The sequence below is a fragment of the Phocoena phocoena genome, chromosome 3 (genome assembly GCF_963924675.1).
Source record: "Phocoena phocoena chromosome 3, mPhoPho1.1, whole genome shotgun sequence".
Classification (NCBI taxonomy): Eukaryota; Metazoa; Chordata; class Mammalia; order Artiodactyla; family Phocoenidae; genus Phocoena; species Phocoena phocoena.
In genome coordinates, this window is record NC_089221.1 from 64,530,107 (window position 1) to 64,549,844 (window position 19,738).

Sequence of the window (19,738 nt, forward strand, 5' to 3'; positions counted from 1 at the left end):
TTGTGTGTCTGTTTTCGTGCCAGTACCATACTGTTTTGATTACTATAGCTTTGCAGTATAGTCTGAGGTCAGGGAGCCTGATTCTTTCAGCTGCATTTTTCTTTCTCAAGATTGTTTTGGCTGTTCAGGGTCTTTTGTGTTTCCATACAAATTTTTTAATTTTTGTTCTAGTTTTGTGGAAAATGCCCTTGGTAATTTGATAGGGATTGCATTGAATCTGTAGACATTTCTCCAAGGAAGACATCCAGATGGCCAACAAGCACATGGAAAAATGCTCAACATTGCTAATTATTAGAGAAATGGATATCAAAACTACAGTGAGGTATCATCTCACTCCAGTCAGAAGGGCCATCATCAAAAAGTCTACAAATAATAAATGCTAGAAAGGGTGTGGAGAAAAAGAAACCCTCCTACACTGTTGGTGGGAATGTAAATTGGTACAGCTACTATGGAGAACAGTTTGGATGTTCTTTAAAAAACTAAAAATAGGGTTGCCATATGATCCAGCAGTCCCACTCCTGGGCATATATCTGGAGAAAACTATAATTCAAAAAGATACATGCACCCCAGTGTTCATTGCAGCACTGTTTACAGTATCCAAGACATGGAAGCAACCTAAATGTCCTTTGACAGATGACTGAATAAAGAGGATGTGGTGTGTGTGTGTGTGTGTGTGTGTGTGTGTGTGTGTGTGTATGTATGTGTATACATACACAATGGAATATTACTCAGCCATAGAAAAGAATGATATAATGCCATTTGCAGCAACATGGATGGACCTAGAGATTATCATGCTAAGTGAAGTAAGTCAGACAGAGAAAGACAAATATCATATGATATCCTTTATATGTGGAATCTTAAAAAAAAAAAAGGTTCAATTGAACTTACTTACAAAGCAGAAATAGCCCCACAGACATAGAAAGCAAACTTATGGCTATCAAAGGGGAAGGGGGGGGGGTGATAAATTAGGAGGTTGGGATTAATATATACACAGTACTGTTTATAAAATAGATAACCAACAGGTACCTACTGTATAGTACAGGGAATTGTATGCAATATTTTGTAATAACCTATAAGTGAAAAGAATCTGAAAAAGAATATATACACACACACACATATATTTACATATATATAACTGAATCACTGTGCTGTACACTTGAAACTAATATGACATTGAAAATCAACTATACTTCAACTGAAAAAAATATTTTTAAAAAAAGAACCTCTGCAAGTGACTCAGAAACATATCCAGGTTTAGGAGCTATTATTTAGTTTCAACACTTGACATTTTACAGAAGGAAAAGCAGAAACAGAGATTGTGATTTGCTCAAGCTCATAGTGTGAGTTCAGTTATAAGAATGCCTCCTCTGGTTGTGTCGCGTTTCCCTGTATTGAACTTATTAATTAATCTAGTTAGTCTTTTCCCTCATGACTGATTTATCCTTGCTTTGATGGCCTTAATTATTTGTGTTGTTTCACAGAAAATAGTTAAGAAATTCTTAACTATTTTCCTTTGAATTTCTTGGGACTATCCCACTGAATAGACAAGTAGATGTGTTGGGGAGTAATTTGCCCAGTCAGCACACTGTGGGTTTCCTTTGATAGGAAAACACCTGTGTCCTTATGTGGCCTGCATGTGCTTTGTAGGTGGTTCTAGTGAACATGGTGTCATGTGAGCCAATACAAGTTTGGCATTTTCCTGGATTGCTGCCTTGATTTTCAGCTATGTTTCCATTGACACTGAAAGACTGTTGTAGTGTTTTTTTGCTTGGTTATATTTGCAGTTCACTGTAATAGCTGTTATAAATTGACTTTAAATACCATAGTGTGATCTGATTGCAGCTGTTAGTAGAAACAATTACCCTAGATAAAGAAACCTTTTTCATTATCTATTATAATAATTTCATTGCTGCTAATGAGGTGTTTTTGATATTGGTAGAAGAAAGCTGGTTATTTATCTTGCTAATTGCAGTCATTTTGCCTTGTCTTAACACAATGGTACAGTCGAGTATAAAGTGTTTTAAATGTATCAGTAGAGTATAAAGTGTTTTAAATGTACTGTGATTTTTAAAATAACATTTGTTTTTCTAATGATACCGTAAAGCTTATTCATTGTGCAAAATTTAAAACTATAGAAAAGCTCAAAAAGGAAAAAAATTTAAATCACCTGTAATTCCACTACCTGGAAATCGTCCTTTAGGTGTATGGCCTTCCAGCCTTTTAAAAAATGCACATGTGTAGTGGTAAATTATTTGTGATTTCATTCCATTGCTGGGTTAATGTTTATGTGTAAATGTGATACAGATCTACTACTTCACATTTTTTTATACCTTTTAAATACTATGCTGTATCCACACATCTTTCAATATTTGGTATTCTTTTGAAGCCTTTTTTCTCTTCTTAGACTTGAACTTTTTTTTTCTTCCTTACACCATCCTTCTTAAGTTAGAGTACTTTGCTATTCAGGAGATTATTTCCTTTTGTAAAAATTACATAATATGCAAAAAAAAACCAAGCTAAAACACCCATACTGTACAGAATTCTGCAAAGTTTTTAGCGAAATGAAGTGAGTAGAACATCTTCAATTCCAAAAAGAAGGCAAAATTAGCTAATATAAAAGCCCTCCTATACAAAACACTTAGAGGACAAATAGAGTATGATTTCACTTATCTGAGGAACTAGAAGAGGCAGATTCATAGAGGCAGAGGCTGAGGGGAGAGAAGAACAGGGAGTTATTTTTTGATGGGTTATTTTGAGATGATGAAGAAGTTCTGCTAATGGAAAGTAGTGATGACTGCACAACGTTGTGGATGTGCTTCATACCACTGAATTATACACCTAAACAGTGTTAAAATGGTCAATTTTACGTGTGCCACAACTACTGAGCCTGCGTGCCACAACTACTGAAGCCTGCGTGCCTCGAGCCCGTGCTCCACAACAAGAGAAGCCACCACGAGGAGAAGCCCGCGCACTGCAACGAAGAGTAGCCCCAGCTCGCCACAACTAGAGAAAGCACAGCAGCGAAGACCCAACACAGCCAAAAACAAATAAATAAATAATTTTTTAAAATGCTAAATTTTAGTTATATATATGTAAAATATATGTATTTATATATTATTTTAAAAGCACTTAAAGTATGTCCAAAAAAATCCTGATGCAGTACAATAATCATTTCCTCTAGTTAACAGTTTTCATAGTTAAGCTGCAGTGACTTATCATTCAATATAAAGAATCCTTTTTTCCACCTGTTAATTTCAGAATTTCTCCCTCGTGCTAGCATTTTCCTTTCATAAGGCCCAAAGATTGTGGGTTGAAGGGACAGAGCCCCACCCTATTTGCTATAATTTAGAAACATCTAGAATGTTATCTGAAAATATCAAGACCTCATAAAAACAAACTTGTTCAAATTTTCATGAAAGTGTTCTTGATTTTAGAAACTGATTCAAAAAAGTAGTAATTTCTTTTCTCCATTAATGCTTTATTAAGCTTTGTTGACCTATATAAGGGTTAGACGAGGAGGGAGTAGGGGATTAGAAAGATTAGTCAGCCGCCACTCCTAAAAATATCAGAGTGATTTTTTTTTTTCTTAATCACATATCTGTAACCTGTCAGAGCAAACTTACTCTGAGATGAAACCTAAAGAATGCATTTTCCATTTTTCCCTGCATTTGAATACAAATACAGGCAGAATGATAATAATGACATATGTTCTGAATTCCTTAAATCTCTAACATATTTTAACATTTGAAAAATTTCAGAATCATTGTCCAGTAGGATGTGTTGTAAATGCTTGTTGGATTAATAGAAAATTACAGACCTTTTGTTAATGGTGTTATACCCTGCCTTATTTCCAAAACTTATTTTAGACAGTTTACTGGGATATATACAATAGAGCAGGACAACAAGAAAGTAAAATGGTATTCAAATATCAAGGACAAGTAAGGATAGAAACCTAAGATAAAGTCAGTGTTGCTATTTGTCATTATAAGGTGCTATCCAGTTGTTTCCTAGTAACCAAGACCAAAAGGAAAATGGATTTATTGATAAAATTCTGTGTCCATCAGAATCATATAAAATCTTTATATTGCTGAAATTTATTGGAAAAATAAATTTAAGAAGAGGAATTCCTTAAAGGAAATTTCTTAAGAGAAGTTAACAGAAAAAAAAAAAAAATATATATATATATATATATATATATATTTTTTTTTTTTTTTTTTTTTTTTGGCGGTATGTGGGCCTCTCACTGCTGTGGCCTCTCCCGTTGCAGAGCACAGGCTCCGGACGCACAGGCTCAGCGGCCATGGCTCACGGGCCCAGCCGCTCCGCAGCACGTGGGATCCTCCCAGACCGGGGCACGAACCCGTGTCCCCTGCATCGGCAGGCGGACTCTCAACCACTGCGCCACCAGGGGAGCCCCAGAAAATATTTTTATCAATAAACAGTTCCCACAGTTACAACACATACTTCCCCAGTGGCCTCAGTGACTGGTTAAGGCGCCACCATTTCTTTAGTGTCTGCTGGGCAGCATTGCTACTTTATCATCAGGTGCTATGGAAAAATAGAATTGTGAAAAAATGTTTTGGCTCGTATAATGGAGTGGCTTTCAAACTGTTCTACAGGGTGTTAGGAATCCCACAGCGCCCCCTCTAGAAGGGAAGCGAGGCCTCAGTGCTGGGTTCTTGACCAAATCAGTGTTCCTTTGATATCATTGGCAGAGTGAGTTTCTTTGTAAAATTTCATGTGAACAAAGGATTTAACAGGTAAAAGGTATTTAAAAACTACTGGTCTAATAGTAGAGTTGGGACCATTGTTTAATAAAAATACACCCAAGATCCCCTGAAATCTAGCCTGACCTCCTTAAGGATAGAAACCCTGTAATACCGTAGGACACATTGGTACCGTGGCGTTTTGCTACACACATGTTTTGATGCCATGTATATAAAGCCATCCACCCACCTGTCTAGAGATTAAATTTCATCTAGACTGCTTGGTATGTGTATGGTTTCTATTTTTACATTCAACTTTTAAATTCATATACATTGATTTTGGAATATGGTGTAAGTAGGGACACATCTTTGTTTGTTGTCGTTTTTTTTTTTTTCCTGAAAGAACCAATTAGCTCCCATCTTTTTTTATTGACTGATCATTCAGCCTTCCCTCCTGTTTTGAAATCTCACCTTAGAATGTCTTTCCCCAAAGCATTCTACAATTCCTGCAGTTCCCAGTGAGACCACTCTGTTACCGTAGTATTTCTAGAAAGCACTTAAGTATACATAAACTGTTTCATTAAAATCTTAGCCAGTGCTTGCTTGGTTTTCTAACTCTTGAATCAAAGATACCCCCCCCCCCCGATATTTGCCTTCTCAGAGCTATTTTATTATCAGCGAAAGATACGTTCTTTTTGTCAGTTCACAACCTGTCAGGAATAAAATCAAACATTGTTAAGTGAGAATCAAACATTATGGTTCTGAAGAATTCAGAGTGGTTGCAGGGATAGGAAAGTTTAATATTCTTGCTTTGTGGTAGGGAACATATTAGTAAAGTAAACACTGAAAATGGAGGTAAATAACAGGATTTAAACTTTGAAAAAGTAACCAGAATGCTCCTGAGTTAGCAGCATTTCAGAAATTATGTTTTGTAGTTATCGATTTTAAAGGAGACAGAATCGACAGCATTATCACCTCCATCATAGATGTAGTTAATTACAGTTTCTAAATGCCACTGATCAGTGGAGCAGTTCTCCTAAGGTGCCACCAGTCTTTGGAAGTGAGGAGGTGGGGATTATACTCCATTGCTCCTGCCCAGTACGTGGCTCCAGCCACAGGATAGTTAAGGCTCGGTTCTACCATGAGTTTTTCCAGAAATAAGAGACATATTATGCTACTGTAGGTCACACGTGAACTGTTGTAGAAAAACTAAATTGATGAAGGTATTTTGCTGAGAAAATAGTCACCAGCGTCCACAAAGCTGGCTAGTGGGTCGGAGTCTGAATTCTAGGTTTTGCTGCAAACTCCATGACCTGGAGTTCAAATACCTAATTTTTCCCCCCAGATTTTTTTTTACATTCTCCCAAAATGTGTTCTGTAAACCATTATTGTCAGAAGGTGCTCCAGAAGTTTCAAGGGTCCATGGTTAAATGAGTTAGAAATGCTGTGTACTAGATCAGGTATAAGAAATGCACAATATGTAGTAGAATATTAAAGGCTCTAAGAAGTCTTACAGGAAAGAGCCCTTACAACTTTTGAACCTGTTTCTTGACATCTCTAAGAACATTGTTCCATGAAGTCCACTTTAGGAACCTGTATTAGGTGTCTGAGGTTATTTAAACCTCCATAATTCTAGTTCTAGTAAAAAAAAAAAGAAAAGTTTTATTTCAACATGGTACTTTAATTTGTAATATCGGTGTGGAATCTTCTTCAGGAAACACTGGAAAAAGCCTTTGATTGTACAGCATCCTAGTACTCAAGGATTTTGCACACAGTGATACAGAGAAGCGTTGTTTTCCCCTGTGAGTACTAAAACCTTGATTTGAAATGATTGGTCAGAAAGAGGCTGAGTCAGAGGTTTCCCTGCTTTTCAAGAGCTCTGTCCAGTACCTCAGGTTCTACCCGGAATGTTTCTATAAGGTGCCATTTGATGTTAGACACTCTTTATATCCAACATATTTTCTTTTGTTTAATACAATTTCAGCTGTTATTGGCTCAAAGTACATAGACCCCTGTAGGGATCTTTTATAGTTATTGCTCAGAAAATAATGTCTGGCTTCCTAATAATGAAGTTCAGAGGAAAATCAGGATTTTGTCATCTTGTTTGTAGGATGGGGGCTGCAGATAACATATATAAAGGACAGAGTACATTTATGGAAGAACTGGCTGACACAGCAGAAATAATAAGAAAAGCAACATCACAGTCTTTGGTTATCTTGGATGAATTGGGAAGAGGGACAAGCACCCATGATGGAATCGCCATTGCTTATGCTACACTTGAGCATTTTATTAGAGACGTAAGTATCTTGCATACCTTTTTGTACAGGAATGGTGCATACTATACAGATTGTTTTCCTGACCTCAGTTTCAAAATATTCAATATTATCCTGCAGTTGATCCTGTTCCTGCAATTGATCATTCAAATGCTATATATGGAACTCAGATAGATTGGCCCTAAGTAACGTTTGTAGTTCTTTGATGTGTCTTGCTTTCTTTTGCTGAGGCAGAATAAACCTGGTCAGTAGGAGAAAGGCCTCCTTGGCAATATTTCCACCTAGAACTGTATCTTACTCTCCTTAGCAAACTAAATCAAGAGCAGGGCCCATCACCTGCAACCCAATCCTTGAGAAAAGAACCAAATAAGAGATAGTGCCATTTTTGCCTTTTTTCAACAATATCCTAGAAGATCTCCTTATAAGACCTTTGATCTGATCTTTAGGTGTCTCTATCTTAGTAACACCTTCAGTGCATGTGTCTTTTTTTTTTTTAAGAGTTCATTTCTTTTTTTTTTGGCTGCATTGGGTCTTTGTTGCTGTGCGTGGGCTTTCTCTAGTTGTGGCGAGCGGGGGCTACTCTCTTCCAGTGCATGGGCTTCTCATTGCGGTGGCTTCTCTTGTTGCGGAGCACAGGCTTTAGGCGCGCGGGCTTCAGTAGTTGTGGCTCGCGGACTCTGGAGCGCAGGCTCAGTAGTTGAGGTGCACGGGCTTGGTTGCTCCACGGCACGTGGGATCTTCCCAACCAGGGATCGAACCCATGTCCCCTGCATTGGCAGGTGGATTCTTAACCACTGCGCCACCAGGGAAATCCCAGAGTTCGTTTCTAAGCATCTGAATGTGAACTTTTGTTTGTGTCAAACTTTGCACCCCCGTCATCTCCATCAAACTGTCCCCGTTATTAACTGTCTCTGGTTTTGTTCATTTTGATCTCTCCTTTTTTTCTCTCACCTTAGCACCTGCCCCTGAACCTTGTCTCTTCTTTGGTTTTTCTTTTTCTATTTTGTTCTCTACTTTTTAACTTTTCTTTGTCTCTGTCTTCCTTCCATTTTCATTTCTTTCTTTCTTCCTTAAATAGCCAATAAAAGCACATTTTTGCTCGTATTTCTTTGCAAAAATAAAATCCCCTTTTCTTTAAAGTTTTGTGGCCCTCAGTTTTTTGTTTAAACATTTAGTTAGATTACATAGTTAATGATGACATATTTTCTGTTTTAAAATAAATACTTTTTACTTTTAAAGAAATTCTGTATTTTCAAAAAGATATAGCTTAGGAACTTTTCTTTAATCATTGTAGAAACTACAGATTCAGTATAGTTCTATATCTGCCTCCAAAACACACTTTTTAAACATTCATTTAAGAATACTACTCATGCAAGTGGGAGGAGATATGGGAATATATGTATATGTATAGCTGATTCACTTTGTTATAAAGCAGAAACTAACACACCATTGTAAAGCAATTATACTCCAATAAAGATGTTAAAAAAAAAAAAGATACTACTCAGCTGTAAAAAAAAAATGGAATTTTGCCATTTGCAGCAACATGGATGGGCATTATGCTAAGTGAAATAGGTCAGACAGAGAAAGACAAATACTGTATGATATCACTTATGTGGAATCAAAAAATACAACAAAGTAGTGAATATAACAAAAAAGAAGCAGACTCACATATACAGAGAGCAAACTAGTGGGGAGAAGGAAGCAGGGAGGGGCTTTTTACGGGTAAGGGGAGAAAGGGTTATTATGGGGATATATGAAATCATGTGCGTGACACTTCGGAAAATTGTAAAGCACTACAGAATTTAAAGAATCTTTCATTTAATAAAAACTAGATTAATTAAGACATTCCTTTGTTTTGAGCCTTCAGGAACAAATTATGACAGAGCTGAATTTGTCAACTTTGAGTTTCCTTTAATTGTATCTACTCTATAGCAGTGTATCAGTTACTATGACTGCATAACAAAATACCCTGAAACTCGGTGGCTTAAAACAACAATAATCATTTATTGTCTCTCAGAGTATCTGGAGGTGAGAAATTTGGGAGCAGCCTGCCTGGGTGGTTTTGGCCCAGGGCCTCTTCTGAGGTTGCAGTCAAGTTGTCACCCAGGGCTACAGGATCCTCTTCCAACGTGGCTCACGCACGTGGCTGGCAAGTTGGTGCTGGCGATTGGCCAGGGCCCTCAGTTTCTTTCGCTGTGGGCCTCTCCACGGGCTGCTTGAGAATCCTTACAGAGTGGCATCTGGCTTCCCCCAGAGGAGGCATTCCAAGAGGCCAAGGTAGAAGCAGCAGTGCATTTTATTTTGCCATCATGTTGTTGAGTACACAGGGCCAGCCCTGATCTGCGTGGAAGAGGCCACTGAAGAGCATGAGCATTGGGAAGCGAAGATCTCTGGGGCCACGTTGGAGGCTGGCTGCCAAAAGCAGTTTGTCACAATTTCAGAGTCATTTAAGAACCTTCAGGAACAAATTAGGACAGAATTGAATTTGTCACTTATGTTTTCATTGCTTCTGTAGCAGTTTTTGGATATTTTAAATGTTGATGAAGAAAGTGTTAGTTTTAGATAGTTTACCTTGGAGTTAAGTCATTGAAGAGGATTCTTCAGGAACAAGAGTCCCTAACTTTTTTATGGATGAAAATCTTTATTCTTCATGATGTCTTTTGATTGCTGGGATGGGGAAGAGAGGAAAAGGAGAAGTCAGGGAGGCTACGTGTTGCTGCTGCAGGGTGAAAATGGCCTTGAGGGGGGCAGGGGTGTAACCCAAACCCTTAGGTCTTCCAGCTAGAAATGCCCGTCAGCTCAGGGAAGGGACACTGGGGAGACAGCTGGTCCTAAGATATTTCAGGGCAGATTTTAAGAGCAACTTGTCAAAGAAATTCTGCCTTAATAGGTTTATTGGTAATTGTTTTTAGAGAAAAGGCATATGTTCTGACTTTTAATAAGATGAATAGCAGATGAATCAAAACTGGAGTTCTTCAATTTGATTACCCTCTTCTGCTAATGTTTAGACCAAGATTTGGTGTTAACTTCCCTTAAGATAGGGATTTCTAGAACACATATAACTGTGCTTTAAAACATTGCTAATTAAGTAATCCACCAGTCTGTACTGATACTAACAACACAAAAATAAATTTTAAAATGGTGAGGGTCGGGAGGAAGAAGGGAAAGCTCTACTTTACAAAATTCCAGCTAATAGAGAAAGCTTTGTTTTGTTTTGTTTTGTTTTGTTTTGTTTAACATCTTTATTGAGGTATAATTGCTTTACAATGGTGTGTTAGTTTCTGCTTTATAACAAAGTGAATCAGTTACACATATACATATGTTCCCATATCTCTTCCCTCTTGCGTCTCCCTCCCTCCCACCCTCCCTATCCCACCCCTCCAGGCGGTCACAAAGCACGGGGCCGATGTCCCTGTGCCATGCGGCTGCTTCCCACTAGCTATCTACCTTATGTTTGTTAATGTGTATATGTCCATGACTCTCTCTCGCCCTGTCACAGCTCACCCTTCCCCCTCCCCATATCCTCAAGTCCGTTCTCCAGTAGGTCTGTGTCTTTATATCTGTCTTACCCCTAGGTTCTTCATGACATTTTTTTCTCTTCTTAAATTCCATATATATGTGTTAGCATACGGTATTTGTCTTTTTCTTTCTGACTTACTTTACTCTGTATGACAGACTCTAGGTCTATCCACCTCATTACAAATAGCTCAATTTCGTTTCCTTTTATGGCTGAGTAATATTCCATTGTATATATGTGCCACATCTTCTTTATCCATTCATCCGATGATGGGCACTTAGGTTGTTTCCATCTCCGGGCTATTGTAAATAGAGCTGCAATGAACATTTTGGTACATGACTCTTTTTGAATTTTGGTTTTCTCAGGGTATATGCCCAGTAATCGGCATTTATTAACTACCAGAATAATAACTGATTCAGGCAATGATGATCAACAGATAGTAAAACCTTTGGATGAAAGATTGTTGGAGAAAATGATATTCACACAGTTTCAAAGTATCACCCCCCAAGTTATTTATTAATTACAAAGGAGAGAGGTGTCAGTACAGTGAAGGAATCTTCAGGGCACACACTTAAACCAAATAATCAGCTTTAGCATCTCCAATAATAGATCAGACTGACATCATGTACCTCCTGATGTGATATGCTGAAAAGGGTATGTCACCTACGTATATATGTAATATTGCTGGTAATAAGTTTTAATCTGAATTGAATGAGGCAAATCCAAGTTGAGGGAGATTATGCAAAACAGCCCTCCTGGATGCTTCAAAAATTTTAAAGACATAGAAGTGAAAAAAGAGAAGTCTGGGAACTGTTCTAGATTAATGGGAACTAAAGAGGCATGACTAAGTGCACCACATGAGTCTTGATTTTTTTTTTTTAATATAAAGAAATTTCTGAAGAACATTATTGGGACAGTAAGGGAAATTCATGGACTATATATTAGTAAATAGTGCTATATCATTGTTAAACTTCTTGAGTGGAATAATTTTATTCTGGTTATATAGGAGAATGTTTTTGTTCTCAGAAGATAGAATCTTAAGTATTTAGGGACCAAGTGTCATGATGTCTACAATTCTCAAATGGTTCAGGAAAAAAAGTGTGTGTGTGTGTGTGTGTGTGTGTGTGTGTGTGTGTGTGTGTGTGTGTAGAGGGGGAGAGAGGAAGAAAGGGGAAATATGGCAAAATACTAACAAATGGTTGTTTAGATAAAGAATACGTGAGTGTTCATTGTACTTGTCTTGAAGCTTTTATGAAGGTTTGAAATTTTTCAAAATAAAGTTGGAGAAAAGTTTAAATTAAAATTTAAAAATAAAATAACTTTCATTGTGTCTCACTGCTTTAGGTGAAATCCTTAACCCTCTTTGTTACCCATTATCCACCAGTCTGTGAATTAGAAAAAAGTTACTCACAACAGGTGGGGAATTATCACATGGGATTCTTGGTCAACGAGGATGAAAGCAAACAGGACCCAGGTATGAATTGTTCCTGCAGTAAGTACAACTAGAATTCTGTTGGTTTTCATAATTTATAACTTGAAGTTCATAGGAGCATGAACTTATTGCTTATTAATCATGAAAGCTGTGAATGTTGATTGTAATTGACATTTGTCCAAATTCATTTTCTCTAAGCTTAGGGTCAGATAGAATTTGCATTTATCCTCACCATGTCTGAATCCTTCTCTGGCCCTCCTTATCTCATTTTTCTGCAAGAAGAAGGTGGGGTGAGGGGGTCATTTAGGTTTTATTCTTAGATCCATCTCAGAAAAGATGCCCTAACAGTCAAGTGTATTAGTTATCTTTAAAAATACTCAGTACATTTCCCAAAATATCATTTAGCATTAATAACTTACTAAGAGCAATACTCTATACTGGCCATACTTGTTATCTTAATTTGACAAGGAAAGTGAATCTCAGGTAAAGTGGGTTCCCCATGTCAGCCACCTGGGTGGGGGTTGAACTGAGCCTAGAATCCATGTCCTCTGCCTGCAGGCTCTCTTCTGCTCTGCTAGAAATGGTATATGGGAGCTACAGTATTTTTCCTAGCCTTCTGCTTACTACTCATGTCACAGAAATGAAACATTTCATGAAAAAGAACATCATTAGCCAATAGAAAAAATTCAAGTGCTGTAAGTAATATAGTAGATTTTAGCTTTTATTTTCCCCCTGTTCAATAATTTTTTTTTTTTTTTTTTTTTTTTTTTGCGGTACACGGGCCTCTCACTGTTGTGGCCTCTCCCGTTGCGGAGCACAGGCTCCGGACGCGCAGGCTCAGCGGCCATGGCTCACAGGCCCAGCCGCTCTGCGGCATGTGCGATCTTCCTGGACCGGGGCACGAACCCGTGTCCCCTGCATTGGCAGGCGGACTCTCAACCACTGTGCCACCAGGGAAGCCCAATAATATTTTTTTTTAAGCTGTGGGCCAGTGATGGCTTATGCAGTTGGTGCGCTACAATGGAAAATCCATTATCAAAGATACTCCAGAGTCCAAATTTTATTTTGGAAAAGTAATAAGTAAGGATGGACCTGAAAAAGATATCAGGCAACTGGCCCAAATAAAACAAAGCACTGGACCAAAGATAAATGTAATGTTAGGCAGTCCTGGCCTTTCACCACCATGCGGTCTTGAAAAACACATCATAAATTCTCTCATGGAAGCAGTTTTGTATCTATTCATCTGCATCCAAAGTGACAGGAGGAGCTTATAAGCTAAAATCCAATGGGATAAACAAAACAGAGTTCACTAGCAGGGAAGGGTCAGTGGTAAGTGTTTGATGTGAACTGACTACTAACCCAGACCCTTACATCTTAAGTGTTTTGGCATTTTATTTTATTGATTTAGATTTTTATTCGTGAACATAATTTTTAAAAACTAGATAAAGCTAAAGACTCATGCTAACAGGCAGTGGTCCCCTGCTTCCATCCTTTTATTACTCCACGGCCCCTCCCCATTCCAGTCCCAAGGCAACTGCTTTTGACTCTTTCATCCATTTCTTCCATAGTTCTAAATACTGTGCTTATTTTCCTATCTCCTGGTTCATCAACCTGACACAATATTTACTGACTTCTGTTAAATGAGAGTCTTCCGCCCTCCCTTGCCCTTCCTCCTGGTATAATAGTTTCACATTTTTTCCGTTTCATTCACATTCATTGTTTTCACTATTACTGCCAGTAGGTATTGCTTACTCATGAGCCAAGTATGTTTTCTTTCTTGTACAACATTTTTCTTGAAGGTAATAATTGTTTTCATTCTTTCATTGTTTTATTTGAGTCTATTGTTGAAAATTCCTGTATCCTCCAATAGCTTTGCAAAACACCTCTCTAGACAGTTTTCCACATGACTGAACCTGTTGGTTCCAGTTTTCCCCACTGGTGTCATTCTTCCTGGAGCCCTTTGTCCTCCTGCTCGTCTGAACTGGTTGTTTCCTAGGCCTGCTGCCCAGATGTTGCTGTCATCCTAGGAAGTCTCTTAACCTCTCCTCTGTGCATTGGATTGCACGTAACAGAACACTTGGGCCCACACCAGCTCAGACGATGAGGATACATATAATCTCGTATTACAGGAACCTCAGGAAGGGTGGGCTTCAGCTCGTCTTCTATGCAGTTCTCCAGGCTTTGTCTTCCTGCCCTGCTGGTTTCATCATCAGACTAGCAGCAAGATGGCTGCAGCTCTTTTGGGCATCGCATCCAGAATTGATGATGTCGGAAGGAAGAAAAGGGACCAGCTTTTCCTGTGACTCTTTCTTAGGAGCAAGGGAACTTTTCTTAGATACCCACTAGCTTCTCCTCAGTGTCCTATCTTATTTTCAGGATTGAATCACATGATCATTCTTAAACCAATTCCTAGAAGTAAGAACGGAAGGGATAACTTTGATCAGCCTAGACTAATTGGGGTCAACATTTGGAGCTGGATATGAGGACACTGCTCCCTGAGATAAATGGTCAGGGAGTTAATTCCTTTATAAATCAGGGTTTTCTTAGAGGTGGAATAGATTTTGGATAGGCTACTAATAATATCAACTAAAGAAGGTAAAATTTTTAAGATTTTGCGTGAATGAAAATGTCTCCATACCTTCACACTTGATTTATAATTTAGCTAGGGCTAGAATTTTAGGTTGAAAATAATTTTCACTCAGAAACTTGAAGCATTCCTCCATTGCCTGCTTACTTCCAATATTATCCCTGACTGTATCTATGCTTCATCCTTTACCTCTGACCTAATTCCTCTTCTGTCTAGATTAGAGGCCATTGGTCGTCAGTAAAATGCCCCAGTGACCTTCTGGGTGACTTCCAAGATACTATGCTTATCTATTTCTTTTGGTGTGGTAGATAAAGCAATGGACCAGCAGTAAGAAACCTGCGTTTTAGTCTCTTCCAGTCCATAAGATGTTGGAAAAGTCTCCTAACCTCATCCATCTCTAAATTTTTATGAATCTATCCTAAAAGTGACTTCAGAAACTGATCAGCACACATCTCTTTAATATCTGTCTAGAGGAGTTTTGCTTTAAAACAGTTTTGCTAAGTTTCCCTGTAACAAACAGAAACTTGAATGATTACTTTCAATGATTACTTTCAGCAGTGTCAGGTAAGCTTTTCAGTAATACCTGTTTAAGAAATTGGTCATAGCTTACAAGTAGGGTCCTCACTAAGAACTTTTATTTGAAGCTGTAAAGAAATGAGTCATTTTACCATCTGCTCTGCGACCTGGCTCTCTCCACCTCCATGTTTCCTTTGTACATGCACACACGCCTCCCTCTCTCTTTCTCTCTCTCTTCTCCCTCTTCTTCCCTCTCTCTCCCATGGAAGAGTGGTGAAAGATAGTCTTGAAGTAGAACGTAACTATAAAAATATTTCCTTCAGGTGATTATGGAAGAGTGGTTACATTATTTACCTTGATGCTGTAAGAACTACCATAATTAGTACTAAAGTAGAGACCAGCATATGATGACAAATTCAGCAGTTGTTTGTACTGAGTTATGTTAATGAGTTTTTGGGAGCAATATCATATTTTATATAATTTAACTATATTTTATAGCTATATTTAAGAAACATTTTTTAGCTAGCTATATTATATATACTACATCTTATATGTATATAAAGCAAAAAAAAGGAAAAAGCCGTCAGCAAAGCAGTGTTTAAATGAGGGGGTTTTGTGGCATTTAGTAGGCTTTCAGAAAAGGATGGATGGATGGATGGATGGATGGATGGATGGGTGGATGGATGGGTAGATGGATGGGTGGATAATGAATGGATAGATGGACTGATGAATTAATCTCTTTTTTAGAAAGGTCAGTGTGGAGGCTAGATTATAGAAGAGAGGCTGGAGGTGGAGAAATCAGTTAGGACTAACCCAGTTGAAGTGATAAAGGCAATACTTGTCTTTGAGATGAAAAGAATTGGCTTTTTTGATACCCCACTGCTGTTCACTTCAGTTTGGGTCTTGTGAGCATTGAAGGGTAACAAAAAACTATCCAGGTTAGCCGGTACTGGTTTCTACATGCTTCTTTCCTAGTCTTTTCCCACCCACTTTGTCACCTGTTCTTTGTGTTCCTTAAGTTTTATTTGGAGGCAAAAGGTATTCTTAGTGCTTTGTAATGTGAGTTTTAGTCTATGTATTCCTGAGAGTGTCAGCATTCTTTTCACCTCCCACCTCTAGCACCCACTCTTAGAAAGGTATTATTTGTCTGTTGCTGAATTCTTAGAGGAGATTAAAGAAAATTCCATTATCCTTTTTCTCTGTTGTGTTCAGTCTTGGCTTTTTAGCTTTTAGCTGGATAAAAGAATAAAGCATACACATTTATCCAATGAAATAATATATGAGAAAAGCTCCTGATAAACTTATAATAAGTATACTAGGGTCTCAGAAGTCATTGTGAATCTGGTTCATCTTGGACATTTTTGCAATACCGTGCAATTATATTGAATTTTGTAATAAAAGCTGCGTAATCCCGAGCTGCTTTAGGTTTATCAAAGATTAAACTGTATGCAGCCGTTGGGGAAGAATTTGTTCTCTACCCTTCTTGGTTCTTTGGCTGGTCTAATAATCAAATTAACATAAGACAGATTAACAGGAGAAAACCAAATTTAATTATGTATCTACGGGGGCCTCATAAGAATATGGGGGCAAGTCAGCAGTTGAGGCTTCTGTGCCATCGTGAGCTAAGGAATGGGATAGGAGACTGGGCATCAAAGGGGAGGGCGGTGATTCACAGGGAAATAAGAAAAACAGGTATTTGGCAATTAGATGTTTGTCTTGCCCTATACATAGGTCATTCAGATAAACGTTATCTGTGGTAACAGTCTGTCTTTGAGCCAGGGCCCCCCCTACCTCCATCTAAATTCTTTCAGGCCGTTGAAGGGGGAGCTAAAAAGCCTTTCCTGAGCTTGCGGGGCCTCCCCTGTCTTCAGCCTCAGACACTCTGCATGCCAGAGTGACACATCTTGGGGAGGCTTGTTCTGAATCCCTTCACAGTCTTGTCTTTGTATTATTGTACTTCATTATATCCCAATTCTTTAGAAGTTTTAACTTCATGTATATGTACTGTGTGGTAGACTGGTTCCCCAGGAAGCAGATTCTGAGGTTTACATGCCAGAGTTTATTGGGGAGTGCTCTCACGATCAACGCTGGGTTACAGTTATAAGGCTTCAGCCCACCCTGCAGAGAGCTCTGACGAGGGTTGGTCCTTCAGAGTTACCTCAACTTCGGGTGAGAGAGCCAGGCCTTATACCTTTTATTAGTTATCTACTGTTGCATAATAAATTACCCCCCAAAACATAGCAGCTTAGCACAGCAAATATTTATTATCTCATAATTTCTGTGGAGCAGGAATCCAGGGGCAGCTCAGCTGAACACCTCTGCCTCACAGTCTCTCACAGGCTACATCATGGTATCGGCCAGGGCAGCAGTCGCTTCAGGGTTTGACTGGGGCAATCCACTTCCCAGCCCACTCACATGCTGTTGGCAGACCTCAGAATAGCCACTTCCAAGTTCACTCACGTGGCTGTTGGTAGGCTTCCAGGCCCTCACTGACTTGTTGGCCAGAGACATCAGTTTCTTTCCATGGGACCTCCATAGGGCAGCCCACAATATGACCACTGGCTTCCCTCAGCGCAAACAAGCCAGAAAGAAAGTGAGAGTGCCCAAGACAGGCCACAGTCTTTCATGATGTAATCTCAAAAGTGACATGCCATAATTTTTGTCATATTCTATTCATTAGAAGCAAGTCCTTTGAACCGGCCCACACTCAAGGAGAGGGAGTGACACAAGGGCTTGAACACTAGGAGGCAGGGAACTTTGGTGGCCATCTTAGAGGCTGCCTACAAACCCCCATAGCAACCAGTCACTGGACGCAGGTTTCCCAAGATGGGACGCGACCTTGGGTGAAGCAGTTCTCTTCAGCTGAGGACGTTCCCAAAGAGAGCACACAGCTGAGCGTTGCAGGCTTAACAGCCTTCCTGACAGTTGGGGCAGTAAACCCTTCAGTCCTGAGTGGGATTTGGGTGGTACCAGACAGCATCCACTTCAATATGTATAGCTCTTAGTTAACTAGGATGTTTAATAAGCCAGAATTTCTCGGTCTTGTTATTTAAACTGTACAACATGTAATATTTCCTTATCTGTTTTTGTGGTTTTGTTTCTAGCACTCTTAGAAACATCTTTTATATATGTTACTTTACAGAGTGTATTACAAGACTGGTGCATATATTCTTCCACTGGAAAACACTTTTTTTTTTTAATCTATTTTTAAAGGAGAAATTGTATTTGATACAATAAATACAAAAAATCTATTTTTAAAGGAGAAATTGATCTGATACCATGTATCAGAATCACTCTTTTTTTGATATAGAAGGTCAGTGGAAATTTTTCAGCAAACAGCCTAAAACTAAATACTTCTTAGCTTACAATGAGTAATTGTTAAAAACCATTTTAACTGAGCTAAAAGATAGATTCTAAATGCAAAAGCATTTTCAAAGCAGTATTTACCCTTTTCTAGATATGTAGTATTGATAAAAGGAGCTAACAAGGGATTAGGAACAGTGGATTTCTTTTTCAGATTATAAATTTTAATTGAATAAAGTTATAAGAATTTGTATGTTGTCTTTAATCCTCTAATTTCTTTCAACTTTCAAGCACGGTTTTCTTTCTCTCTCTCTCTTTTTTAACTCTATTTTTTAGGTGAAGAAGACCAGGTTCCTGATTTTGTCACTTTTCTTTATCAAATAACCAGAGGAGTTGCAGCAAGGAGTTATGGACTCAATGTGGCTAAACTAGCAGATGTTCCTGGAGAAATTTTAAAGAAAGCAGCTAGCAAATCAAAAGAGCTGGAAGGATTAGTAAATATGAAAAGGTCAGAATGATTGTGCTGCATTTTTTGATTTATAATGAAATCTTCCAGGTTGTCCCAGGAAGAGGATTGTCCTGTAAATGAACATCAGAACTTCCTTCAAGTGTCTCTTCAAGTATTGTGAAACATTTAATTACGATAAAATGAAAACAGCTCTTACCAAAGCTCACGTGAATTCACTCATGCCTCTCTAGTCAGGTCTTTATTAAGTTGATAAATTGGTTCTTTTAATCATTTTTCTAAAGAATTAACTCCTTAATATGTACCAACACATTCGTTGCCTAAAATATTCGTTTATGCAAAAAATTACTAATGGAAACCTCAATATATAAAATGTTTAGAGTACTTCTTTTATTCATCTATTGCATTCAGATATGCAGTAGTTGCCTTCAGAGATGAAGAATTCTGTCAGGACAGGAATGAAAATAATAATATCACATAACTAGGTGGTTAGAGTCAGTATCCACACGTCACTTACTTTGTGGATTTGTTTGTGACAAAGTTTTCATTCTAACCGACTTCTCCATCATCTAGGAACGCTTTTGTGAATGCACTCACTTTTTACCCTGGATAGCCAGCAAGTATATAGTCAGTATATATACTAATCTTCATATAAACTTGAGACATACTTTGGAAGGAAGATATTCCTAGGAAAATATCATACTAATAAATAATAAATTATAGCCTTTTTTCCCCAAATATAAGATTATATTATAAAACAACCTAAGCTCCTCACCTACCTCCTACCCCACTCCTCTGCTTGGAGAGTCTGATCGGCCTGGGGCAGGACATGATTGCCCTGGTCCATAACCATATGGCCAGGAGTGAACAGGCTGTTGGTCCAATAGAACATCTTGGCTGACCACTATACCGTAAGAATATGTTTTAGTTCTGGAAAT

At 38.3% G+C, this 19,738-nt stretch overlaps 1 protein-coding gene across 1 annotated transcript in view; it reads left to right on the forward strand.

The window, feature by feature from the left end:
* MSH3 (mutS homolog 3) overlaps positions 1-19,738 on the forward strand; it is a 183,074-nt gene that overhangs the window by 161,172 nt on the left and 2,164 nt on the right. The window contains exons 21-23 of the mRNA XM_065874063.1: positions 6,817-7,003; positions 11,841-11,970; positions 18,671-18,842. Coding sequence (XP_065730135.1) covers positions 6,817-7,003; positions 11,841-11,970; positions 18,671-18,842 — 489 coding nt within the window. The remainder of the gene's footprint in view (positions 1-6,816; positions 7,004-11,840; positions 11,971-18,670; positions 18,843-19,738) is intronic.